The sequence below is a fragment of the Falco rusticolus genome, chromosome 7, assembly GCF_015220075.1.
Source record: "Falco rusticolus isolate bFalRus1 chromosome 7, bFalRus1.pri, whole genome shotgun sequence".
In the NCBI taxonomy this organism is placed as follows: domain Eukaryota; kingdom Metazoa; phylum Chordata; class Aves; order Falconiformes; family Falconidae; genus Falco; species Falco rusticolus.
The window spans coordinates 66,044,930-66,072,280 of record NC_051193.1 but is presented as its reverse complement, the minus strand read 5'-3'; the positions used below and the strand labels follow the sequence as shown (position 1 = coordinate 66,072,280).

Below are 27,351 nucleotides of genomic sequence, written 5' to 3'. Positions count from 1 at the left end.
TAATCATGTGTTTTCTATGCTCCCACCCACCAGCACTCAAAGTTCACCAATCCAGTGGAAAAGTCTACTTACGATCATTACACTGGCTCCCAGAATATGAAGTCATGGAGCAATCACAAGTGAAGCCTTCCCACTGTTGATTGCAGATGCCCTGATTCGCACAGGAATCTTCCTGGCAGGTAGTGCTTGGTCCTGGAGAAGGGATGACAAGGAAAAGGTGAAACAAAGCTTAGAGAATCATTTTAGTCAGGCCTATAAAAGCTCCAATACATTGTAACCATTATATCAGGATCCTCATGCAGAAGAGAAAAAACACTAACCAAACACATTTCCATTCTTGGACATGCAAGAAACTCGGGTAAGAAGAGCACAAAGACAACTGTACATGACAGAACAACAAACTGTAACACTGAGCAAGGAGTAACAGTGAACAGCAACATATTCCCTCTTAGGCAGACCCAATTTTCATGTTCAGAGCTTGCTCAAAAAATTTAAAATATGGTGTGATCCAAGGACAACAAACACTGCCAGGTTGTCGTACTTCCCTGGAAGTTTGATCCCCTTGTAGAAATGGGCCCATGAACAATACTTCACCCTACCCAAAGAACCCTGATACGTGGATTCAAACTGCAGTTTTGAAACCTCATGTGGCTACAACTTTGCTTTACAGGTTAAGAAAAAACCCAAAACAACCCAAACAAATAAATCCCACAAAACTCTGACCAGTCCCATTACATAGGTTCCTCAGGAAACATGTCAATAAAGTCCTCAGAAGAACATGACATTAGTTCACAACACCTCTCTGTTCTCGAGTGGTTTCCACAGCCTTTGAGGGAAACAGAGAAGGAAGTAGCTACTACTAACATGACAGGCTTTCATAGTTCCGTGATTTGAAGCTAACAGTTGCTATCCTACTCAGATAAACCTTGCAAAGACACAACCTAAACAACATGCCAAAAAACGATTTTCATAGAATAGAACCATAGAATCATTTAGGTTGGGGAAAAGACCTTTGAGATCATCAAGTCGAACCATTAACCCAGCACTGCCAAGTCCATCACTCAACCATGTCCCTCAGTGCCACATCTACATGTTTTTTAAACACTTTCAAGGACAGTGACTCCATCACCTCCCTGGGCAGCCTGTTCCAATGTTTGACCACCCTTTCAGTCAAGAATTTTTTCCTAATATCCAATCCAAGCGTCCCCTGGTGCAAATTGAGCCCGTTTCTTCTTGTCCTGTTGCTCGTTACTTGGGAGAAGAGACTGACCCCCACCTCACTGCAACCTCCTTTCAGGCAGCTGTAAGAGAGTGAGAAGGTCCTTCCTGAGTCTTCTCCTCTCCAGACTAAAAAAAACCAGTGCCCTCAGCCGTTTCTCCTAAGACTTATGTCCCAGCCCCTTTCCCAGATTGGCTGCCCATCTCTGGACACACTCTAGCCCCTCGGTGTCCCTCTTGTTGTGAAGGGCCCAAAACTGAACCCAAGGTTTGAGATGCGGCCTCACCCGTGCTGAGCACAGGGGGACAATCACTTCCCTTGCCCTGCTGGCCACACCGTTTCTGATACAAGCCAGGATGCTATTAGCCTTCTTGGCCACAAGTGACCAAAGTGGCTTTGAGTGACATCTAGCATGTCATCCACAAGGAGGTTGCTGGATTCTGAAACACCTGAGGGCAGATATGAAGCTGCAAGCCATAGCTTATATTAACATAAGTTTAGAAGTTACTTCCCGGGAAAGTATTTTATTTCAGCATTCCAGACAGAAGTATGCTGTTCCTATTGTGCAGTGCTGCAGATAAAATGTACACCTTAGTTGACATATCTATTATTCTATATCCTGTACTTGCTGGAAAAGAAGAAACAACAAAAGAAACAGAGTAGATAAAAAAGGATCAAAAGACTAGGCTGCCTGAGATCAGTTTGTTAATCACCTCTAGTCCAGGACAACGCCATAAGGATAAAGCAAGAACTGTTCTACCCATCCAAGTATCTTCTGTCACGGTCTTTGTTAGTGACAACAACTCCATGAGGCTCATCCTACTCTTCATCCTTACTGCTTCCTAACATCAGCACCACTATCTCTACTTTATAGATGAAATAGGATATACCAAAGCAGAGATAACATTCTCAAAGGCTTTAACCCAAAATGAAACCTCTCAACCCCCATTGGACACCACCCATAGTGGTTTCACTGAATCCCATAGTTATACAGCACCTTTGATACTCGGATTGTGTATCTGGGCGCTTGCACATTTACAGGCCTTTGCAGAACCCACATCTAACTGGAAGCTCCATGACATGACACGATCCTCTCAATTCAAAGACCAAGCCAGGAATGGCCCCCTATAGCTTCGGGACAGAGTTTCTGCTCTTCCCACTAGATCATCTTTCCCCACTGCAAGAACAGAATGGGTGAATTTCAGTAGCTTTTTAGCTATCTGTGTTCCTTTACATCTCTCCTGCAATGAGAAGGAACATATGACTATCAGTAGGCAGACAGTTTAACTGAACAATAACAAAAACCTCAGTTCCTTCCACGATCTCTTATACTGTTAAAAAATCCACAAAACCAAAACCTCTAGGTAGAAGCATAAGTGTACATAACAAAAGAAGACAACAAAACCCCTGAAAGAAAATTCACCTATTGAAAAGAGGCGGCAGCAGCAGCCACAGCAAGAGAACTGTGCGTCACCATACTCAAAGAAAGTTGAGCAGCGTTTTTCAACACTTTTCTCCTGCCCTCCGCCTCTTCTTCCCACCCACCTGACTCATTTACAGCTGTGTGAATCCCAGTGGTCTCACCAGCACAGCATGAAATTAACAGATCACTTCTAGAATTACAACAGTGCTGACAGACTTTACAGCGTGGGCTGGTAGGCACGTGGATGTACATGCTTCCCTCTTGCCTTGACACTTACAAGAGAGATGAATGTAACTATATAGATACATATGCACCAGGCTGGGGTCTGACACTCGCTTCACACTTACTCTGGCCCAGCAAAAGAAGGGATGACGTTTAACAATCTGAAACAGGATATTAATTGTCCTTTTGCCTAAACCGTCTAAGGTATCTGAGAATAAGGACCTGATACCTCTGCTATACCCTCCTATTCCATTATCTAACCTCTAACCCTAAATATGAATGCCAATACTCACAGAGATATAAACAAGAAAGTTATATATATTTAAAAAATAAAAATGGAAAGCAATCGTGACTCTGCAAACTTGCTACAGCATTGTGAGCACCATTACATAGAAGCCAAGAAGAATATCTTCAATTACCTCTTCCTACCCTCTTCTGAGAAGACTTGAATCAGCAACTGGGCTTGACAACAGGCATCATCTGATGGGGATATCCTTTGCCTAGGTGCCACGAGAGAGGACCAGTACTCGCTACTCAAGGAATAAGACTGTATGGGACCTAGTACCCGTGGCTCGAGGTGCTTGTAATGAGAGAGTCCATAGAGACAAAGGAATTCAATTCTGGACCAGTATCATGGTTTCTGACTTGTATTTTACAGAAACCAATTGTGAAGATGGAAACAGTACTTTCAAAGCAGCCAGAGAAAAAGAATAAGAAAAAAACCCCAACAATTACAATGAATTTTGAAAGCCTGACAATACCACAAGGAAGCTCAAAGTCTGATCTGCCATCTGTGGATCCAGTTGTGATGGCACAGCATAGATTTTGGGTATTAGGCTTTGCCTCACTCCTTAGTACTGTGGGCCATTTGCATGGTAAAAGGATCTTTGACTCAGAGTTCATCTACTCCTGCTGCTTACAGTCCTTTCCTGATGTCATAATCCTCCATCTGTGGCAACAGAATTTTGTTTAGAGCAACTAACAGGGATGTCACAGGGGATTAGGATTTTGGATTAGGGAGCAAAGCAACAGAAGCACAGGAAGGCTTATGAAACATGAAGATTGTGTTATCACGCACATGCCCTTTAGCGCTAACAAACAAGGAAAGAGAAGACGACAAACAATTTATATATACAGCAGTAGAATTGGTTCTAAATTACCAGTGTCATCAGGCCTCAGGTCTATTTTTAAGCTCATTCCTTTGGCAATGCTTACAGCAGTCAAAGTATTTAAAAGCTAACCTTCAGAACTAGTCTTCACATAACAATCTGAGATATGTCTGATAAACCACACTATACTTTTAATTATTAACATATGCATGCTGACTCCAATTTTCTCCTTAGATTTCCAACCCCTTGACAACACTTGTTATTTCCATTGAGTGCATTTTTGTTTCTGTTTGGCCTTGTTTCTTTTGTCTGTTTGTAGCTGGGCTTGGCACATTGTCTTCTTCATGCCACACGCACAGCAGAAAGGGGAGTGAGTGGGCAGTAGACAGAATAAAGGTGGAGAAGTCCCATGTACAAAAAAGCATCCCTGCTAGCAGAAGTGTGACTTGCTTTGTCTCCTCCTGTCCATACTAAACCTACCAGCAGAGGCAGCTCCTTAGGAATAAGAGATAGCAAAACAGAATTTTTCAATGATGTCCATTTGATCTTTATTTCTGCATTCTAATTTTTACTGGAACAGCTCAGTATCTGCAGACTTTCAGTATGTGTGGTCTTGATGGGTCTCCCTCCCTTGGAAGGAGTCCAGTATTACACTTTTCTTCCAAGTTACCTAGCTAGATGTATGGTTTGTGTATTAGTTTTACCACTAATTGTTTGAGGAAAACCACCTTAGAAGAGTACGGTAGCCAGATCTCTTATCCATATTCTGCTTGGAAAAATTACTTTGTCTCCCTCTTTCCTGCAATTTCAGCTATATGGTAGGCTTCTCTTTGCCCTGAAAATAAAATATTTGAATTCTACTGCTGTGCATTGCTCAAACTGCCATGTTTCATCCCACAGGTGGGCGCATTTCACTGGCAAAAGCAACCATTCCTGCTGTGTCATTTTAAAGCTCTTTGCAGAGAAAGGAACTTTAGAAATAAAAGACGGTATTGTGTTTATCATTCTTCCGAGTTACATGAGGAATCAGTTTCTTTATACAACAGCTGCAGGATTGTAACACAACTGCCTCATGCTTTGATCGTAACCAGCAAACAGCATTAAACCTTCCTGGTCTTGCATATAACACCTTCCTTCACACATTGAAAATTCACTCCTATTTAAAGGAATCTACCATTTGCATTAACTTTATTTTCTCATTAAGATGAAGATCTGCAACAGGCAAGGTTCAACAGCACCACGGGTCCATTTTCATTCTCCATCTCTCTAAATGTTCCCTTTGTTGTTGTTTTTTTCCTTGTAACTTCAGTGAGGATAGGAAGAGATAGGGAAGTAACACACAAGATACCTTTACTGTGTTTGCAGAATAAGGTGCTGCTTTTGTCCCATAGTTCCTAAATTGCAAATGTCATCAAGCATTGAAATGTCTCCACCACTACCAGTCAGACATTATGATGGGCAATTTATACCTATGATAAGTCTACAATCTAATTCTGTCAGCACTCCTGTTTCATAACTAGCTATGGTCTGCTTTTTTAATTCAATGTGCAGGCCCTAGTACAGCTCAGAGAGGCATCAGGTCTTGGAAACCATATGTACCAGGCAGAATATAAGCCTGTTGCAGGACTCTCTGTTAGTGCAGGTTAAGGAGGAAATGAAGTTAATTCTCTTTTCTAAGTAACAAGTGAGTAAAATTGAGACTGGATCTTATGGAACCATCACTTCACTGGATGGATCACACCTCATATACCGTAACTGTCAAATACCAACAGCAGCATGTTGACACCTACCTTGCACAAACGTAAGAGAGTCAAGGTTCAATGCACAGTTCAGAAAGTTAGATCCTGTATTTTGAGTCACAGCTGGTAGAAAGCAGGAATATCACAGAGTAACTAATTTAGCAAACTAGAACCAAAAAAAAAACCAAAAGGGATTTTCAAGGACTGCAAGGCCAGCTCTTCAAGCTCACTCAGTTCCAGACTTCATTAAGACGTCATCATCTCTTTCATCACCTAAATAAGATTAGACATCTGGCAGGCTCCATATTTAAAGTTACCCATTGCCAGAAATAACTCAAAAGGCAGTGTTCTGAAGTCCTCTGAAGATACAACTGTTTATTCCACTGCCTTAACAGAACCTGAACTCTTCATTCACCTGGCGTCAGTTAAGATGATGAGTCCTTCTGTTCCAAATACACAGCTGGTCTAAAAATTTCAGGTACTGGGACTAGTTAAAATAACGAATAGGCAAGTCTCCCACAGAAAGGACATTTACGTCAAGGTGACAGGAGAAGGGAAGCAGCAGCAATGGCAATCCACAGAAGTTGGAGCTACGAGGCGGTGGGGTTTTTTCCCCTCCGTGAAACCTGGCACACACCTAACCTCCCCCTCTTATCACCCTGCCGCTCTCCATCTTTAAGCAACCTAAAAAGTCTCGAGCAAAGTGCTCATACACATGCTGGTGAGGGAAGGAGAAAAATAAAAAACAAACAAAAACCCCAAAACAACCCCAAACCAAAAAAAACCCAGCCATACAACAAAAAAATCAACTGCATAAAAGGGAGTATGCCTGAACCAGAGATGCGACAAGAGACAGGAAGATGCAAGTGAAGTAGAAGTAAACAGTAGTCAGACATTCAGACACAGAAACTAAAAGCAGAGAGGAAAAAATTAAAGGGCTGTAGATGAACAAGAAAAATACAGTGAGTTAGAAAAACACCCTTCCCCACTGCAAATCACAGCGGTACAAAAGTGCCAGGCCTCATGGCCTATTCTAAAATAGCCAAACCTATTTAGCAGAGGTTGGTTTCCTGAAAAGCCAATAATACACATTACACACACAAGACAAACATTTCCCCTTAGGCTTCAATGTGATCAGGTGTCTCTCCATCTGAAGGAGAAATATTCCTATCGGGTTAAGACCTCTGTAACAATATGAGCTTGAGCTGGAATAATCTTCACAGCTGTGACAAGCCTTTAGGTTTTGAAGACTCTGGAAAAATGAAAACAACAAACAAATCTATTTGTTCTGGGACCTCTTCATATTGCATCTACTTCAATGGACATCAAAAAATCGAGCAGGAACTCTCAGGCATGTATTCTGAATTCTGATGGGCACACAAGTGACTACAGAGAACAGCAACAGCTGCAGCCAGAGACACGATACTTGCTGATGTCTAATGCAAATCTCAAATTCCTTGCCACAGTCTGACTGAATGGCACAGAACACCTTAATCCTAAAGCTATTTACATCCCAGTGTACTTCCAGCATGCTTTTTTTAATTCACGTTAGTCTCAGCCCATGTATCCTTCCTATTCTTTCAAATCTCATCCTCTACCACTTTCATTTACATAAACTTCAGAAATCACCTAGAGGCAGCACCCAATACTTTTTAAATCCATAACCTCTGTAAGACATCTACTTCAACTTTTTACAGCTGGAAATAGGCCAGAGATGCCAACAAAATATGGTTGCAGTCAGATGCTCCACATGTATGGAGCACAATACATCACACTAACTTCTGCTTATCTCTAGGCTGTCAAATCTTTCAGCTTCAATGCTTCATGTGTATCCAATGGCTAAAATTATCTGAGGCTGTCAGTATCTTTATCCATTGGATAAAAGGGTGCTTCCTAATACATTTCTGTTCATTAACAACTGCTACAGAGATAAAGTGTTTACCCATTAAAATTTCCTTGGTCCCTCCAAATATATTTTTTTCATTTTCCACTGAGCTGTAAAATACCAAACCCTACATAAAAATGCGGATGCTACTCTGACGTGAAGGTAATTCCTGCCTGCCTACACCTGGACTATGGAACAGGAATATTTTATTTTGAAAACTGCATCTATTAATTTAGATCAAGTCAGCAATGTAACCAGGTCTTCACAGTAAACAGTGAATAGAAAAGGAGTTTATGAAGGACATTATTAAAGTCACAAAAACTTAATTCCAGTGACATGTAAAATGTTGGAAAGTCTGAGCATTTTCTTAAACTTCCACATCATTCAGGAACAAGTTTGTACTTTATATTGCAGTCTCTCTAGATGAGTTGGGAAGTACACTGTCACTATCATGTTTAAAGGGATAGACTTTTAACATCATGCAAAAAATCCCTCTAGTATCAAAAGCTTGCTAATTTCTAATAAGCAGGTTTCCTCACTTATATCCAGGGGAAATAGGGTGTTTGTATGTAATTGCACCATTAATCCTTCCTTCATTATATGTCTCCTAAGAGTTAGCCTTCATCAAACTGGTTTTCTATCAGGATTCTTCACCCTATCATCTCTCTGCAGTTCAAGTGGCATGCTCTCGATTACTGTCTGGCCTCTCTGACCTGTCTTCTTTGGCTTCTCCCAGTTTCCCCCCTCCTTTTCTACTGAAGCTATTCTCAGCCCCTTTAATGGCTTTCACTTGAGTATCTGTAGTATTTCAACACAATCCACATAGTCCTCAACCTTTTTGCAGCCTCAAACACCATTGATTATTCCCTTTTTACTTAGCAGGCAACAGACATAAAAGACACCAGTAAGAATTTCACGTGCAGTTTAACATAATAAAAGAGCCCTACCTGTTCTTTAGAAAATCAGACTATTCAGTAAAAGGTTCTAAAAATTACCTATAAGAGGTGCCAATCAGCAAGTACAAAAGAATGACCACTTATATGTTTGATCAACTATGGCTTGTAAACTGCTATAAAACTAATAATGGAATTTATAGTTAATAGATTTTTATTATTTTTTTTATCTGAAATTCCAGGAAGTTACATCTGTGGTGGTTTGGCTTTTTTTTTCAAAATCTAAGTTAAAAAAATAGCTTTTATCTCCTGGTCTCACTCCTTAAGTTCAGTAGTGAAGAATCCAAGTCAGCTTTTTGTTTTGTAAAGGTTTGAGGGCCTTCTGTGTTTCCATACATAGCAGCTTCTTGGCTGAACAATAATTATCCATTTCAGGAAATCAACCTGTGCTCTTATGGATATTCAGAGATTGATACAGTCAAACCCCCCAGATCAACAAAAACACCTCTGTCGTTTGCCATGCCCTTCTTCAACCCAGGTATCACCTCCAAAGGGGCTGGGGTTTGTCATTCTGTTTCTGTCTCAGAGGTGTGACTGCATCAAGTAAAAGGCACCAAATGTAACGTATAAAAGCATCTTTTCATTCAAACCAGTAATGGGGAAGAAGAACCTTCTCTACCTTGCAGGTCAGCTTTGGTCAACTCAACTTTGTTAGCAAAAAATAAAAAACAAAACAAAAAAAGATTAAAAATAAAAAAGCAAAACCAATAAACAACAGGTTAGTATAAAGGCAGATAAACCAGGGTCACATCACTATAAATAAATAAAAGCAATTGGTATAACCATGACAGGCAACATGCATAATCAACACACACAGGAATGACAACATAAGCAACCAGGACACAGATGGACGTGGCTACCTTAACCTGGCCAAGCAACAGATAACACAACCACGTACACAGGAGAGGAAATGCATGTCATTCATTCACACACATGAGGTCACAGAATTTACAGATAATAGAAAGACCAGAAAAGAAACATCACATTCTTAACACTCATCTCTCGGTATTTACCAATAATTTTGTCTTGTTTGAGAAACACTTAGAATCCATTTAAATAAAAAAATCTATTTGACTTTCAGTGCATTAGCCAGGAATGGTTTTCTTTTGTTTCTACATCCAAGCTGTGGATCTGAACTTAAAATCTTCTGTGTCTCATAAAAGCACAGATTGCCCCGGCTTTTTGTCCAAAGCGGGTTTACTGCCAAAAAGCCATAAGGGGCCGATAATTCTGGAAGATAAGAACCTCTGTTTATCCCAAGAACAGAACTTGACACTGGATGTAAAGTGACAGTAAAACTTTGCCCCCTCACAAGCTGCTGCCTGCTCATGGATTTCAACACATCCTTAAGAAAACTTGCATCAACAGGCAAAGAGACAATTCTGTCTTTAGACAAACATAATCTTTGTCAATCTCATCAGGCCAATCAACAAATGACAATAGTACAAGCTCACTCTTTCATCTAGGTGGAAATGATCTCCTTATCGATAGTCAAATCATAGACCACATGGCAAAAGAGAATCATAAGTCTACCAAGTCTGACTGACTGAAGACCCAAGAACACTTTCTGAAAATTGGAGAGCATAAAAAAAAGCAAACCGAAACAATCCCAGTGATGGTTTTCCATTTAGACAGAGGATTTTTTTTTTATTTTTTTTTTTAATGGAGTCCTTCCAAGGAAGCCACATAGATTTTTGCAGCATTATACCTTGATTCTAAGTTTTCTCTTTCAGCATGAATAAAAGCAGAGGACAAAGATGGGAGTACAGGCAGCAGCTCCTGAATCCTTTGCCACTGAAGGTTACATGTTTCTAATATATAGCACAATGGGAACACCAAAACACCCAATCACTGACCTCATTGTTCAAAAGATGGGTATTTAAGAAATGCATACTCACCTTTATAACCTTCTGTTCTTAAAAAGTTCTAATATCACGGCTGATATTGAAAAGACAATGGCAGCTCTCCCTTTCTCCCATCCTCTCCTTTCACATTTACAACCCAAAAAATTAGCACCAACACATACAGATGCTGTTTCCTGTGGTTCCTATGCAGTTTAACATTTTGAATCTTTGCTGTTGTTTTATAGCTCATGAATGACTCAAGATGGCAATTATATTCCCTTTTGAGCTAATCAGATTTTAATTCCCACTTCTGGAACTGCTCTAGCACATAGAGCCATAAAATTCCAAGAGTTCTTCAAGCAAAACACAAAAGAAAGGAGGGGAGGGGTGGAAACAGAAGGAGGATGCATTCCTCTATGCATCTTCTTTGACACATATTCTAATAAAGTAATTTCTGTGTAACAAACAAGCACTTTTCCTAACTACCCTGCTCCTCATCATCTTTGTAGCTGAGCTGGAACAAAGTTTATATTTGTTCCATAATTCCAGTAGCACTGTGACAACAGAATACAAAAGCATAAAGAACAAGAGAGCTGTCAAACCATCATGGAGTAAACTAACACTCCTCTCCTCAATGGACAGCCTTTGATTCCACAGAGAAAGTGCAGTATCACCAGATTTGAAGTTTCACTACTGAGCAGATGAAGGGTGAAATCCTTTCTGACATTATCCTGCTGTGAGATTTTAAGCATGAGATAAGGTTTTCTTTTTTCCACATACTGCTTAGTATGTAAAATGCACTTCTGATTATCCAACGTTTACGTGTCATTCATGCTTTTCATGCACCAGTGAATTCCAAAGGTTAACTATACTATTTCATGGCAAGTAGCACAAGATTATGATTCTACTGCAGGATCTGAAAGAAGATTAAATTAGGACAAAAAAAAAAAAAAAAAAAAAAGCTCTAAAGCATACTGTCAGCCAGTTTAATAATCATCACTCTTTTGAGAGAAGCTGTTGTCAGTGGAACAGGTGAGGAAAGGTGAAGAGGACAGGAAGAAACCACATCTCTAAAGCACATGGAAAACTGCCTTGTGGATGAAATACAATGTTCTTTAACCATTGCTGTTTAGGATTGTTCAGCTGGTGGCAGGATGGGGTGAACATGAGTATTTAGAACATGCAGCTGAATTTCAGATAGCTCTAGTGCTCACAGTAAGCAACATAAGCATGTCCAAACAAAGGAAAGGAAAACACAGGAGAACATAAGGCAAATTAATAAAGAGATGAAAAAAAAACACTCCAAATGCAGGAAATACTACTCATTAATATTTACAACAATATCTTTAAACTCCACATAAGGTTGGACATCTGCTTAAATTCTTCCAGGACCAGTGAGGAGAAAGCAGTGAGTCACTCAGTCTTCACTTTTGTGGACAGAATAAACTGATTCATTCAACTAGTAGTAAGACCAGGAACAAAGTGCCCAGCAAAAAGAATTCATTTCAGATGTCTAGAATCAAGGAGGAGGTGATCCAAAGTTTAAACCAGTTTATTTTCAAGAAGGGAAAGGTCACCTGGAACAACTTCTTCCACCGTCCAACTCTCGCCTACACGCCACAGCGCAGACATATTTTCTCTCAAGCTGTGTATGTCTGACATAGAAATGGAAATATTACTCGAAGTTAGGAGCTGTATAAAAATTTCCAACTAAAGCCCATAGGCTGTTAAATGGAAACTGGAGAGAATCAGGTCGTGACAGAAGGCTTTTTCTCAGTTTCTAATGCTTTGCTCATCTCTAGGGGCCTCCACCCACTACTTCAAAGTGCTCTGCAAGACATGGTTGAATTTCATACTCTCATCACAAATAGATGAATTCCATACATCTGTTTTATGGGTGGGGAGAGCTAGGCCCAAAGTAGGTAGCAGGCTTGCCTGGAAGCTTCCAGCAGAAGTGGCCCCCCAACGTGAAGTCCTTTCTGAGAACTGACTTTGCCTCCTCAGAGTGGTCGGTAACCTGACCCAAAACTGGCACAAGGACCATTTAAGTCTTAACCACTTCCCTATATTTTGTACCTTTTCTCTCAGGCCCTCTCACCAACCCCTTTTTTTGATGGTGGTAGGGGAAAGGGCCCTCTTACGTAAAAAGTGGCGATGAAAGCTGCTGATAACACAAGAGATAAAGATACTGCATGGAAAATCGATAAATATATTGCTATAATGCTATTATCTTGAAACTTCATTCTTCTCACATTTGTGTGTAGCACATCAACCCAGAACAGATTTTACACACCAGCCAGTAAGAAGGTTTCTGGCTTTGACAAATACCTTCCAGGGAAACACAAGCTGCCACTACAGATCTGACCAGACCTTCAAGATCAACCAAGAGCTACCTATTGTTCCCAAAAAAATCAGAAATGCAGCAATTGCAAAAAAAAGGCAATAAAAATAAACCAGACCACCACACACAAAAAGGAAAGGGAGGTGTGGTGTGGGGCTTTAACTCCATGGGCTCTTTTGACATTTCAGACACCCTTGGGCTCTCTTCTTCCAAATAATCACCCACAAAATTCTTTACCAAAAGTAATAGTCCTACAGGACACATCAAAACAGGTGTCACTGTGGCAGCTATCATCATGCCTGGCACACTAGGGACTGAGCAGCATACTTCAAAAGATGAAAACTTAAGGTTGTACAGCAGACAAGAAAGCTGTGTAATGCAAAAGGAAGCTGACAATTCAGCTAACAAATGGGATAAAGAGGTTTGCTTAGTCGTGCTACCTTACACAAATCCCAACATAGATAATTTAAAGAAATTACAGGAATAAAACTGATAAAGTAATCCTTGTCCTAGGTCTTGAGCTGCCTTTTATTTTTTTCAGTACTACTATATACTATTAAACACCAGCCACTTGCAGTCTCAAGGATGCCTGCATTTCAGTTAATGACCCCTATATATGGCCTAAGAATGCTTAGGGATTCTCCAGGTCCTAATGAAAAAGCTCTCACTTAAATATTATTTCTATTGAAAGGATTTCTGCTCCTGCTTAAATAGGAGTGGTGCCTCACCCATCACTGGAACACAGTTAATTGTGTAATAATTGGTAATCAGTAGGTTTGTGCTTTGAGATACAGCAGGGCTGAATTACGCTTAAGCACATGAAGGACAATGTGGCCAAGGAAACTCACTGGCTTGCTGCAACTGAGTAAAAGAAAGAGGCATGAAAACCAGGACAATAAAGAATATTGTGTTCCTATTAAAACTTGAGCATTTTAATTGGTGGTATGGAATAGGGTACTGAAATACACAAATAAAGATAACAAATGCAAACAAGATGCCACAATGTCACCCATTTGTAGTGGTACTGGTCTGTCTTATGTGGGAGAGTGCTGTCTGCTGACCTACATCTCAAATTCTACTATTCTCCAGGCTTCCTTCCTCCACACATCCTTTGATTCTGTCTGAGATCAAACTGACAGTTTCAGAGAAAACAGCTGCCACCTTGTAATCTCCTCTGCTTCTGAAAGCAAAGCCGCAACAAGAGACAAGCGTTAGCAGAAATCTCTTTCACACCACATGAGAAGGCAACATGCACGTGTGGGCATGGAATGGCGTTTCTTTAAGCATGCATGTTCTCATTGTGTATGTGGTCCCACTGCCCTTCATGATGAAACAAGGACATATCCTGCAAATCAACACACAGCACAACTATTCACCCCAAAAGCCTGCAATTGTTTGTTACAAACATTTAAATACCATGAGACAGCAAGAACTGGTTCGGACTTTAGCCTTTAAAAACGTTGTTAAGACTGCACCCAAGATCACTTCAGATGAAAACAAAAAGGATCAAATACACTCAAGAGTTTTTCTTTCCTTAGATAAAGGGGGGGGAGGGGGCGGCGGAGGGGGGGGAAGGTATGACTCTTCAGGAGCAGCTATAAGAGCAGGCACCAGCAGGCAACAGCCAAGATGTGAGATGAAGCCTTGAGGATTGCTGTGGTTCAAAAAACAAATAGAACTGCTTTCTGGTGACCTAATTCTTAGGTTTTTTACTAAATTCTAAAATATGTTGGCAACTCTTCAGCAGTTCCCTTGGTACTGAGCAGGGACTTGTCATGAAGATAGTATGGGCACTGCTTTGCAAGATCAAGTTCTTCCAAAGGCAGAATGAAAGCTCTCATTGACCTTCCCACCTGGTTTTTTAGGTCTGTCTCCAACTTTGAATCTTGTTTGAAGGGCTTCAGAAGAGAAGGGGAGCTCACATTCCTGACATTTCTAAGAGTGAACCAATCTCAGGCAGCAACCATGCTGGTACCAGGGTGGCACACAGACAAAGCAAGTGCCACATCAGGTGTTTGGGGAGTGGCACTGACTTTACACAACCCTCAGTATTAGGACACTAAATCAAAGAGCTACACTGAGTACAAGAGAAGGAAATGCCATAGCTCTAATAAAGGTGCATATGGGGCAAAGTTTTCTGAGAAAGCGTCATGACTCTGTTCCTGAGCCCCAAAGAACGACAAGTTAGCCTGAGAGGTCCTCTGTAGGAGAAAAGCTAGTAGAGATAACATGCAGGCTATATAGCCAACAGATTAAGCTAATTTCAAATAGAAGAATTACCAGAAATCACCAATATTAAAGAATAGCTTTCAGTGCACCAAGGATAATCAGAAAAGACATTTTCAAAAAACTCCAAATGCATTTTTTTTTCTTCAACCTTGTACACAGCAACACAGAAAAGCTGCACTTCTTTTGGCATTTTGGCTCTGCCACAGATGGACAAAGCCACAGATTGTGCTACGCTATGCTTATTTCCACAAGGAACAACACTGTTCACAGGAACTGTTAAATACGGCAGAGAGACAGGAAAAAGAACAGCTTACAGCTGTGTGGCACTTACCAACACTGTGAAATTGGAGTAGACATTGAGTGAGCTAATGTGACCGGACACAAAAGTCTCACAAACCAGAGGATTATTGTGGAAGTGTGGAAGGAGGGCTGAGGCACAGGAGCTCCCAGCCAACCAGAACACCGGGAGACAAGGAAGGGATCAGATTTAATTGGACTGCCAATTTGTTTTTTCATGAATACTCAAAGAGAGCACTAAGATGATACTTTCAATCCTAAGAAGGGACAGTCTCAATATGTGGCAAGTCTTCAGCATGATATAACCTGCAGTCTTGGCATAGTAAGGAAACATGGTCAAGGAGTAATTTCACTTTGCAAAGGCCCATCTTGAAGGATCAGTTCAGGACATACACCTTAGCACACCTGCATACCAGACAACTGTACTGATAAAACCATCTTCCTCTAGTGACTGGTAGCCAACACAGCAGACTGGTATTCAGTGGTGCTAGACATAATGGTGATTTTCATTTAAGTCAGCAAGCAAAAGCTTGGGTTTTTTTGGTTGTAAGTATTCCAAGTGTTTTGGGAATTGATGCTATATTGATGCTACTGAGTCAGTGCTGTCGATGTAAATATTCTTTTAATTAATGGGAGCTTCAAGGAATCACTACTATTTACATGCTTCAAAAAGACACTCATTACATTTGTTTCTAAACTGGCTGGAAAAGAGAAACTACAGAAGAGCAAGTTTTTCCCAATAGCAGAGACAACGCCCCCAGTGCTCTCACTGCAGGCCCACCTCTTCAGAAAGGAACTCCTTCCTTGGTCCAATCTTTATCCCTCGGTTCCTTCTACTTTCCATTTCCCCTGCCTCTCCTTAGTCTTTAAAATGCTTACTTCTGTGGATCCCAAATAAGGGCACTTTGAAGCAAAAGTGAATTGAAGATTCAAAACCTCTTTCAAAATATTTCAAGAGTACTGTAATGTTAATAAACCACTCTGAGAAAAGTACTAGTAAGTAGTAGTCCATCCCAGTGCCATCTTTCTTTTCCACTACCAGAAGTACCACCTCACAGGGATGGAGTATGCAAGAGAACAGCTGCTAAGCTGCTCTGAGAAGCTAGCTATCCCTTAAGCTGCAGAGTTTGGAAGGTACAAGTGAGGCAAAGGATGTCATGATGAAAGCAAACTAATGAAATGGACAGTAAAGTGGACAAGTAGATGCACAGGGAGCAGCAATGAAGTAAAGAGGGGAGTTCTTGAGAGGGGAACTTCTCTGAAGCCAATTATACCTTCGCATCCACGCTCAATCTGCCCACTGCGGTGCAGAGCATCATTGATCAGATCAGGCAGACGCCCATTCAAGTCCACAGATGCTAGACAGCCCTGAAATCCATCACGTGATGCTACTAGCTTCGGGAGGTTGCTATACATGCCTTGAGCTAGGCCAGCAATGTAGAGATCACCTAGAGGAGAAAGGGGTAAGCATACAAGAAGGAGGAAATTACGTATCTTCTAGAACGACTACCCCCCACACCCAGCATGAAAAAAAGCAAGCTGAACAGATGCTCAGAAGAAGTTAAAAGCAAAGCAAGATATTGTGCAAGTCATCATTTCTTCCTCCTTTACCACAAAACCCCAAAATTCCCAAGCCACAACCAAAAGCAAACAACAAACTAAAACCCACACTCACACAAACAAAAACCACCATCAAAAAAAAAAAAAAAAAAACCAACCCAAAAACCTGATTGTAATTGCATCCTAATTAGGAAAAACTGCACTATGACAATCAACTTTTGAAAAAGCAAAATATGCCAAACTATTCTGGTACTGGACGTTGCCAAACAGAGAAAGAGAAAAATGAAATTGAAAGCCAAAATCAGTAAATTCCAGATTTACTGTTCTGTAATGCATGGTTCCTGCAAGCTTTCTCTTGTTTACTGGTTAAGCCCTGCAAGAATAAAGGGGGGGAACAATCAGTCTTGTAGAACTTACCTTTAAGATCCAGATTTTTGGCACCATTGATAACCTGAGTGACCACCTTAGTGTCCACCTTTAGACTGTGTGTGTTACTGTTATCTCTGGTGATGACGACATTGTGCCATTGGTTGTCATTAAGAGGACGATCACTGTTGCCTTTGATAACATTAGGTCCGTTTCCAAGGTCAAACACATAGTGTATATATCTGTAAACATAGCAAGAACTAGTTAAAGTTTGTAAGAATTCCAGTGCTACTGACCCTTATTCTAGCCAGAGCTGATAAATCAACTTACAAAAGTCACAAAGGGAAATATCCCTGGGTTAGGAAGTTCTAATAAGCCAGATTTGAGAACATATAGCTGTATACTTTCAACCAAGAACATGTAAGGATTAGTATATTTTGAAATGACAGCATTTGGAGTAATCAGATTCTAACCACAAAGCATTCCTCTTTTTCACAAAGTTCTTGCAAAACCACAAAACCCCTGTCTGTGCATATAATTATTTTTTAAAATTGGTGATATTGATAAACATACTGAGGAGCAACACTAGGCATGCTTATTTGGGGCATATATTCCCCAGATTCATTCTGAGCTTTGAATAACTCCCTTAAGAAGTGGGAAACTCACTCAAAATATTGTACTAAAATTCACATGAGATCCTAGGTTTATTTAAACAGCTAGAGAACAATTAGCAAAGCTTTCAACAAAAAATAAAGACCCTAACGAAGACTGAAGTCATGCGAGTGTTACCCTGAATTATTTAAGTAGTTCAAACAGAAATACACCTGAGGATAGAAGATAAATATTCTACTTAGAAAGGAAAAAAAAAAAAGACAACAAAATTCAGCTCTCAGAGTACCAGGAGCTCATGACTCCTACTTTTTTATTACTCAATGTCCCACTTACACAAATATGTGCAAAGTTAAAAATGAAACAGACTGAACTACAGTTGTACTGAAATAAAGAGGACTAGTAAACTGTATTTGTGGAAAACTTCTACTGTGACTAGATGAGTATAAGAGATCAAAATTAGTTCAGCTAAGAGAGGATTTTTTTTTTTTTTTATGTTATTGGTCTTGTGAGAAGAATACAGCAGCTCAAAAGCAAGCTGAGTTCACTTTTCCTCAAGCATCATCAGCAGAAATACAAATTCGGCAGCCCATATGTCCTTTTTTTCCTTTAGTGGAGAGAGCAGAAACACAAGTCTGTTACAGGAAAAAAATAAAATAAAATGCAAGGGGGAAGAGAGACTCAGAACCCTCAGCACATTTCCTCCTCCTCTGTGCTATTCTGCAAGGTTTACAGCACAAAAATGTTAGCCTAACTAGATCCAAAGGGCTTAAAAAGATTAATGTTTCATACTGCAAAAGTGTCTTTCCCTCAGCCACAGAGGGAAGTCAGTGATGAAGTCAGAAGTGTAAGCTTCAGTGTTTATCGTTAAGTGTTTTGTCATACACCTCAGCAAACAGAGAGGACATGACTCTGAGGTGAATTCCTCTTTATGCAAACATTTTAAGCTTACCTATAAGTAAGTTTATCTATAAATAAGCTGGCAGAATACAGCAGACAGTCACTTACCCCTTGACTAGTTCGACTGCAATAAAGTCATTGCCATCACCACTGTTAAAGAGAATGAAACCATCAGCTGAGGTGGTCTTGAACTGGAAGAAGAGGTGCATGGATGTGTAAGCCTGCAAGGTGGCCAAGCTCAGGTAGCTGCTCTTGGTCTTGAACGTCACAGGGTCAGCTATAATGTTGCGGAGACCAAAGCGTGCCTTCAGCTCACAATAGTCAATGTCACCATTTTTGCACAGGTCAATGTAGAGCATCCCGTTGAACATGAGGCTCTGGAGGTGGCCAATGAAGCTGGAGGGGATGACAGAGATGTACCGCTTCTCCGTCATGATCCCTGTCTCAATGTTGTGGAACTCCAAGCGGGTGTGATCACCAACCATTGTGCCTAAAGGACAGAAACAAGGAGGAACATGCAGAAAGCTCAGGGATCAGTAACAGGTTGCAGGGAGCCCTTCACCCTCCAGTTTCCAGACTAATAGCAGTACTAACACAATCCCATCCGGTCACTGTTCAGCAGCTTTTACAACAAAGAACGCACAAACTCTTGTTGGAGAGGCTCGAGTCTAGCAGTTGCCAAAACCTGGCAAAAAAAGAGAAGACAGGAGGAAAGGGCCACGGGCAGCTAGCTCTGTATTTTTCCCTGTGCTTCACAGACTTCCCTGATTGTGAAGAAGACTGGGTCTCTCCCTTAAAGCCTACGGTGATCTATTTGACCCAACAGTCCATCTGCCAAAAAACTCAGACACTTCTGAAACAACTCTTAAAAGTGCCCTTCCTGGAAACACTGTATATTAATCTATGTTTATCGAAAGAGCAGAACGAGAAGTGAGAACAGTCATAAACCTGCTAATATTTATTCTGTTGTCCTCTCCTGGTACCTGATGTTATTTCTCTTATTTTAAGAGCACAGCAGGAGGGAAATGCACAAGAATGTAACAGGCAAAAAGCCCTCCATATTTTTAAATCATCAGCTTACCACTTGGGCTATTTCTCACGTTCTGAGGTATTTAAACCTCTTAATTAAAATACTCAAACTATTCTGTATACCAAACATGTCAGACTATTCTTTAAGCATATTTAAGTGTTTCAGTAAGCACGCTAGGCGTCAGTAGAGACGCAGAACCCACACAGGCAGATGAAATACAACAGTATGCTGGAAGACTAGTTTGAGTACAAAGACAAGTTGTGCAGCATCAGAATGAAAACCATTACAAACATCCTTGCTCTAGTTCTCTATAGTTCCTCATTAAGGCAGCCACACAACTTTTGGTCATACAAGCGAACAGCCTTTCTACACAGGCCTCGTGCCATTTAGCATATACAACAGGAATAATACTAAATTCATTAATTGCTCAAAATTTATTTGTTTTCTCATCATTCAATGTACAACCATTATTCTAACCCTGCTACAAAGATGCTGTTATTTTTTATCGCATGAAATTTTCTGAAGTGTTGCATTGAGTTTACATGGTGCTTGCTGTGGGGTAGCTGCAGGGCAGCCTCCGTGAGAAGAGGCTGGGGCTGCCCCATGCTGGGCACAGCTGAGCCCCTTGGCCAAGGTGGTGATGCCTCTGGGAAAGTGTATTTCAGAAAGGGCAAAATACTGCCTGTGAGCAAGGAACAAAGCAAAAAACGCAACCAGGAACCCTGCAAACACCAAGGTCAGAAAAGGAGGAGTGGAAGGAGGTGCTCCAGGTGCCAGAGTGGACATTCTCCAGCAGCCCATGGAGAAGACCACAGTGGAGCAGACACCCACACTGCAGCTCACAGAGGACCCCTATGCCAGAGCAGGTGGATCCTTCCTGTGACCCATGGAGAGCCCATGCTGGAGCAGGTATTCCTGATGGCCTGTGGAGAGGATCCATGCTGGACCACTTCATGAAGGACTGCTGCCCATGGGAAGGACCCACACTGCAGCAGGGTCTTTTGCATGTTTCTCTACTTAACCTTCTAGTATATGCTGCCGATACAATTACTGAAATCCTTCATTTCAGAAGATTTTCCAAAGGAAACAGCTACACTGCCTGTTGGCCCCTCTGCCTCCAATAACATTTTAACATACTGGTCAAAATGAAACAGGGTTAAAAGAACAGAAGGGTCAAAAATATTTCAATTCATATTAATTTTGTGAAAATTTGACACCTGGATAAAGACCTGCATAAATGCTTTCAGTGGGCTATAGACAGACAAAATTAAACAATAATATTTATTTATTTGGTTGGTTATTATAGACATTATATATACAAATATATAATATTTGGTTATAATAAACAATGAGCAATTGATTGCATCTGCTGGTCCGTTTGCGTATATACACTGCTCTTGACTGGTCACTGCAAGAGGTATTTCTGAGTCACTGGGATTAAACCTGGGAGTCACACTGATCATCATGGCTGAGTCGACAGCAAATTCCTCTTTTAACTCCCCCAGGTCATACCAACTGGGACTTACAAGCTTTCTCATATTCTGTGCTATGTCCTGAAATCTCCTAGCATTTCTCACCTAAACAGTTCCCAAGTGTTAAAAGATTAAAGAAAAAATAAATATAATCATAGGTCTTTCAAGACTTTTCCTACTCTTCACATTTTTTTGTTGTTGGGTATAGAATAAAAGCTGAAAACACTTATTAAGACACTCAGATGATACAATCTGCCCTGTGGTGTATAGTCAGATTAAATGAACTGATGGTCTATTTCTTGCGTAGGTTCTCTTAAAACACTGAAATATTTCTAATTCACCTCCCATGATCGTGTACAAAGTGCAGTTTTTCAGTTTTTATTTTGTCCAAATATGAGCGAGTTTTTTGCAAAGACAGCAAACAATCACAGCTGTCACTACAAAAAAATGTTTTCAAGTGTCTATTCCAAATATGAAAATATTACACAAAATAGTTTATTTTTTTCACTTATTACCAATTTTAGCAGTAGATCTAAGTTTAAAGACAATTATAAGAGACCATTGACATGGAAAGCTTCAACCCAAGCAGATACAGCTGGACAAACTTACAAGCAGCTGAGTCACATATTTATGACTATTCAGGAATTCAAGTGTGAGGATTTAAAAACATTTGCATTGGTACTGAAACAGTTCTTTACCAGAAATAATGTTTTAGTTTGAAAAATGCCAGTTTACAAGAACTGAAACTGTATATGGGAAAATTTTTTTAGACAAATCATCTCACCTCCACTACTGTGATTGTTACAGGCTGTTTTAGTGTTAACAAATGAAAACTTCTGATTTTTCCAAACCAAAAGAATTGTATTTTCTCAAAAAGAAAATAAAATAGAATTTTAAAATCACTTAAAAAAAAAATCCTGCTTCAAAAGTTTAGAAAAATAAAATGTAGAGATGTCAAAGACCAAAATCAAGAAACCCCTTCTCCTTAGCTCTTCCACTCTTAGATAAATGCAAAGTTGTTTCCAGAGTAGAAGAAAAAAGCCAGGCCAGTGAAACCTGGAGTACTCAGGGACAGGGAATCCAAATATAGGTGGCATTAGAAATGGAGTGAGGGAAGTTGGCAGAGCTGAACCCAGAATTTTAGGAAAGGTGAGAAATGACAAAACTGGGACTGGCTTAGGATAAATAGGACTGTGATAGTAGTGGTAGTGCAGAAAATTAGGAGAAGTTCAGTGAAAAGCTGAAAAGGATATGACAATACAAGACCAGAATCAGGACAGAGGTGTATTTTCCTAAGAAATTAAGGAGTGAAATCCAGTATTTTCTAATTTTCTGAACACCTGCAGAGTTCGCCCCTAATTCTTCCACTGTATTGTATTTGTAACTGCTACAGCAATCAGCAGCCCTCCAGTTCAAGTGGTAGCAGACAGAAAAAAATTCCAGCCTCCGCTGAGGTATTTGGGTGCTAGCAAGATGTTGTAGGGAGGAACATGACTGCTATATTTGTGTCTCATTTATCACTGATGTTCTGAGGCCGGGGGGAATGTGGGAGGAGGGTTTTGCAATTAAGCAGAAAAATGCTGTCCAGAGGAACTGGATTCTGACTTTGTCTTAGATATCCTGCAAGAAGCCAAGTCACTCACTTCATTACATATTTTTCATAGGTGGTCATTAACTGTCTAGACTTAATTCTCCAAGTAGAAGGGCTGAGCTAATTTACAGGATCCAATTTACAGACATGCTGAATATTTGTGCATGCAAATGACTGAAAAAAATCATGCCAAATTGGTTCCAAATACATCCAGCTTTATTCTGGTGCCTTGTTTCCAAACTTGTAAAACAGGAAAAAGATGCCTACTCACTTCGTATAACATAGACAGGGGAATAAATCCAGTTACAGCTTCTTAGTTCTGCATAAACATGTTGATGAGTAGCACACAACAAACACACACACATAGAAAAACAACAGCTCTATATTTAGAGCAAAATTTAGCTGGCGTACATCATTCCAAGCAAGCAATAAGAAAGAAGGTGACAATCAAATAAGCTGTTTATTTTTTGCTGGGGGCCCAATTTAGACTTCTGATCTATGCCTAAGATAGCGAGAATCCTGTGGAAAAATCTATGTGACCGCATCATTGAAGACTGTATCATCTGCCCAAGGAAGTGGGATGCAAATTGCATAGAAAAATTTTAACTCTGGTTTTTCTGACTTTTGACTTTGCCATGATGGCATTCTTTTAACAGATATTTTTAGCTGTAATGCATCTTTAATTATGTAATTCATATACATGTGCATATGCACATCCTATTTTAGTATAGGATTGTATCATTATTATTTATAAACTCAGTTTCATGGAAAGGAGGCTTCAAAACCAGATGGCTTTCTGCGGATTGAGTTGGTAATGCAGAGAGTGCCACCTCATGGTGCTTGCTAAAAAAGGATATCCAGAAGAATTGTTCTTAAATGCAGAAGTAATCAGGATGAAGCCTTTAACAACATATTTAATCAATTCAGAAAGTTCCCTCTTAAATAAAATTTAATTTTCCTAAAACCGAATGTTGACCAAGCCTCCATCAATTCCAACAATGAGAGGGAAAGATTCTTCTTTCATATGTTTCTGATTCTTTCTTGCAAATTCTCAGCCTATATAGCACAGTGTATGTTTACTTCAGAGGGAAAATATATACCGAGTCATTTTCCTGCAATCACACTTCTATGCGCTTTATTTCAAAATCCCGACTCATGTCTTTCCACATAACCTAATTATCACATTACTAAAAATTAATTGCCTTCAGACAGTAGAAAAGAACTTTTTGCAGAGATAGGATATAGTATTCCAGGATTGCCTACAACAGCCATTCCTTCTAGTTGCCTTCTGAGGAGAAGCTACTCAGAACAGAGGACATCAGCATTTGACACAACAGCACGGGTCACAACTGAACACACACACCCATACCAATGTCACATCCAGAGTTACCATTCTTTGTGATGCTACTCTCAGCCTTCAGGCTGCTAGTGTTTTCCTCAAAACCCCCATTTCCTACTGTTATATACAGCTATAAGAACTTTAAGACCTTTGAAAAAAGAAAAGTAAGTTTCTGTCTCTTGCAGCTGTGGAGAAATGGACCAGAAAAGTATCACCTTTATAATTCTGTGATGAAGAAAAGATCAATCTAAAGCACCAGCTTTCCCAAGTCATTGATCTTTTCTTCCCCCCTTCAACTATGTTTCTCCTCAAAAAGCTGTCAGGAAATGCAGGAAAGGAAAAGGAAAAAAGAAAAAAGAAAAGGAAAGAAAAAAAAAAAGGGACTGATACACCCTATATGTTATGATACAATATATTCTGATGAGTCAGGGTCCTCTCTAACCTCTAAAACAAAGTGGGGAACAAACTGCCCTAGCTGCTTTTTCTTCTGGATGGCTCGGAGCCACAAGCACAAGAACCTGTGGGACAACGACCCAAACAAACAACAAAAAAACCAAAACTAAAACCAAACAGCAGAGATAGAAATCCATATTCTCTACCACATCTGCCAAATATAGGTCTACCATCAAGGAAAAGTTTGTGCAAAGGAACACTTTAGGGAGCCTTGGTTTTGATTCCACAGCATTGGAAACAGCCGCAATTGCAGCTCGGGAATGATGTATACTCACAGCATACCCCAAACAGCCTGGCACCAGAGACAGTACTGCTTAGCACCGCTGCATCCCTAACCCCATGTTTCGTATCACTGCAGTTGTCACAAGTATCTGGTGCTGGCTAAGAACAGTCTTTCAGAACTGACACAAAAAGTAACATGAAGGGAGGGTTAGTAAAGAGGATACACACAAGATCGGGGTAATAGGTGTAACGGCAGAGAAGAGACTGGGAACAAAAGCACAAAAATAATGAGAAAAAAATACTCATACATTACACTTACCCTCAGCAACATCATCATCCACCATCAGCTTGAGGCTCTTTCCTCGCCGAACTACCCGGACCGTGTGCCACTCATTATCATTGAGTTTCTGTCCAGCATAAAGTGTTTCAGGTCCTTTGCCTGGGGATGAGGAGAGGTATGACAGTTAGAGCCAGACCCACAATTAGTTTAGTATTTCTTCAATGGGAAAAGTCACCAAAATCAACCTGGTGTGATACAGACGAGTACATTGTGTAGGTGCATTATAACCTGTAATCACCTCTCACACCTACACCTTCCCAGCTCAGAGGGAGTCAGGGTCACAGACCCTTCTACTGGGTGAAGTGCCCTCCTCCACACAGCCCAGGGGTCACAGGCATTTAAAACAGGGATGGATTTTTTTCTTATGCTATGGTTCTCATTGTACAGGGCACTGCAGTATTAGAAAAAACCAAGGTGGTGACTGAAATGTCTCTGGAGTGGAGTCATTAGATCCGAATTTTGATCTCCTAACAATCTGGATTTATAGCAGCCCCAAGGTGTTTGGGATTCTTTTCAAAGCTAATCACACTGATCTCTCAACACTTAGGTATCGAACACCAGGTTGGTTTCAGTCTTTCACCTCAAAAAATAGTAAAAAGATTAAAAAAACACAATAACACCCCAACCCCCAGAAAACCTCAATCACCACCACCCCAAAATTTTTTTTTTTTTTTTTTTTTTTTTAATGCAAAACCTCAGAAAGACAACCACTCACCAACCTGGTTATTTGCTTTAAGGTTCTTTGGCAAAGCAGCCTGGCTATAAAGTACTTACTTCACCCTCTGAATTACAGGTCAAAAGGGAAAGAGGAGTCCTTTCTTCTTCAAAAGGTAAAATGACAGTTGCCCTGACAGTTGCCCTGGCAAACAATGCTCCTGGGAAAATAGCACTAGTGCTACCCATATTTGTCCAGTTTTGCTGCTCACCCATCACAGTTGACAGGCAATTACTTAAAACATTAATTGTTCAGATTACAGGACTGGAACACCTCACTCATGTCAAATGGTAAGTGAAATTGAATAATGGTGTGTGCTAAATTGAAAGCATCTATGCTCATTTCAGTACAGTGCTAGAGTGTCTCTTGATCCAAGTATGTCAGAGAAATGCAGGAGGAGGACAGCAGAACATGTTGTGCATTGGGTCTGGGCCCATTGCCCAAACTGGCCAAAGGGGAACCCAAGAAAGAAAAAGCAAGACATGTTTAACATATTAAAAGAGGCAGAACAGGGACAACAAGGCATTACTACAGCTCAGCTTACTGCACTGGTAAAACTAATATCAAATACGCAGATTATTTCTCTATGTTTTTTCAGCACAAGCAAATCAATCTCTTTATTCAGACAGCCTTTGAACAGCATTTTTTCTTCTAGTTGGACTGGTTACCTAACACAGAATAAAACGTACACAAATTCAGGTGAAACTCTGCACAATGCGTTGCACCCATTCTGATCTGCGTCATGGACTTGACTAGCAAGTAAGAGTAGCGTATTTCATAGTGAGATAGAAGCGAAAGAAGGGATAGGAAAAATATCCAGGGACTGTACATAGATTTACATCAGCAAGTGAGCACATTTTATCCCAGAACATATATCACAAAATGATGTCTCTGGATGGCCAGCAAAATTATTGCCTACATCAAAATATACTGCACTAGTTACTGTAGCCCACACAGCCACTTCCCAGGTAGGAAGATAAAGGAGTTTGTCTGGACCTGTGTGTTTCTATAATACCACCTGAAAGCATGGAGGGAGAGGGAAGGAAGGGGCAGCAAATGCTTTTTTAAAAAGCATTACTTTTCCACAGGTCCATTAGAGCTCTGGAGGACTCAGCCAAGAGAAATACTCAGGTGTGCTGACTTTGCTCAGCTGACAATACACTTTCCATGCAGCAGCTCTGCATTCAACATGGTTGAGTAACTCACAGTTGCTGCAAGTTCCCACTTTTCAGCCCTAGCCTGACAAAATAGGGGTCAGCCAAAATGAGTTGGTTTGGCTTCTCATTGTTATCTTGATGCCCACCTTAACACTTCCACAACAAAACACCCATAGAAGTTATATGACTGGATTCTCAGAAAGTGTAGTTTAACCAAGTCTCAAATAAGTAAAAAAATTCAGCTTTCCAACTTTTTTTTCCCAAATGAATAAGGTTATTTACAAATGAGATTGCTATTTAAAAGTAACTAGTTAATAATTTGGGCTAATACATTAG

General features: G+C 40.3%; 1 protein-coding gene across 35 annotated transcripts in view; it reads right to left on the bottom strand.

Moving 5' to 3' along the window:
• Positions 1-27,351, bottom strand: part of NRXN3 (neurexin 3) — a 1,022,019-nt gene that overhangs the window by 548,523 nt on the left and 446,145 nt on the right. For 23 of the 35 annotated variants that reach the window (XR_005105300.1, XM_037394505.1, XM_037394499.1 and 20 more), the window contains 5 exons: positions 25,123-25,242; positions 18,805-19,186; positions 17,239-17,429; positions 16,536-16,709; positions 73-192 (listed from right to left, as the gene is read on the bottom strand). Coding sequence is in view for 33 of the 35 variants with exons in the window: in XM_037394505.1 (XP_037250402.1) it covers positions 73-192; positions 16,536-16,709; positions 17,239-17,429; positions 18,805-19,186; positions 25,123-25,242 (987 nt within the window). In the remaining 2 variants the exon portion in view is untranslated. Of the gene's footprint in view, positions 1-72; positions 193-9,169; positions 9,197-16,535; positions 16,710-17,238; positions 17,430-18,804; positions 19,187-25,122; positions 25,243-27,351 lie in introns of all 35 variants that reach the window. The other 12 variants (XR_005105297.1, XM_037394470.1, XM_037394492.1 and 9 more) reach the window with 1 other exon arrangement.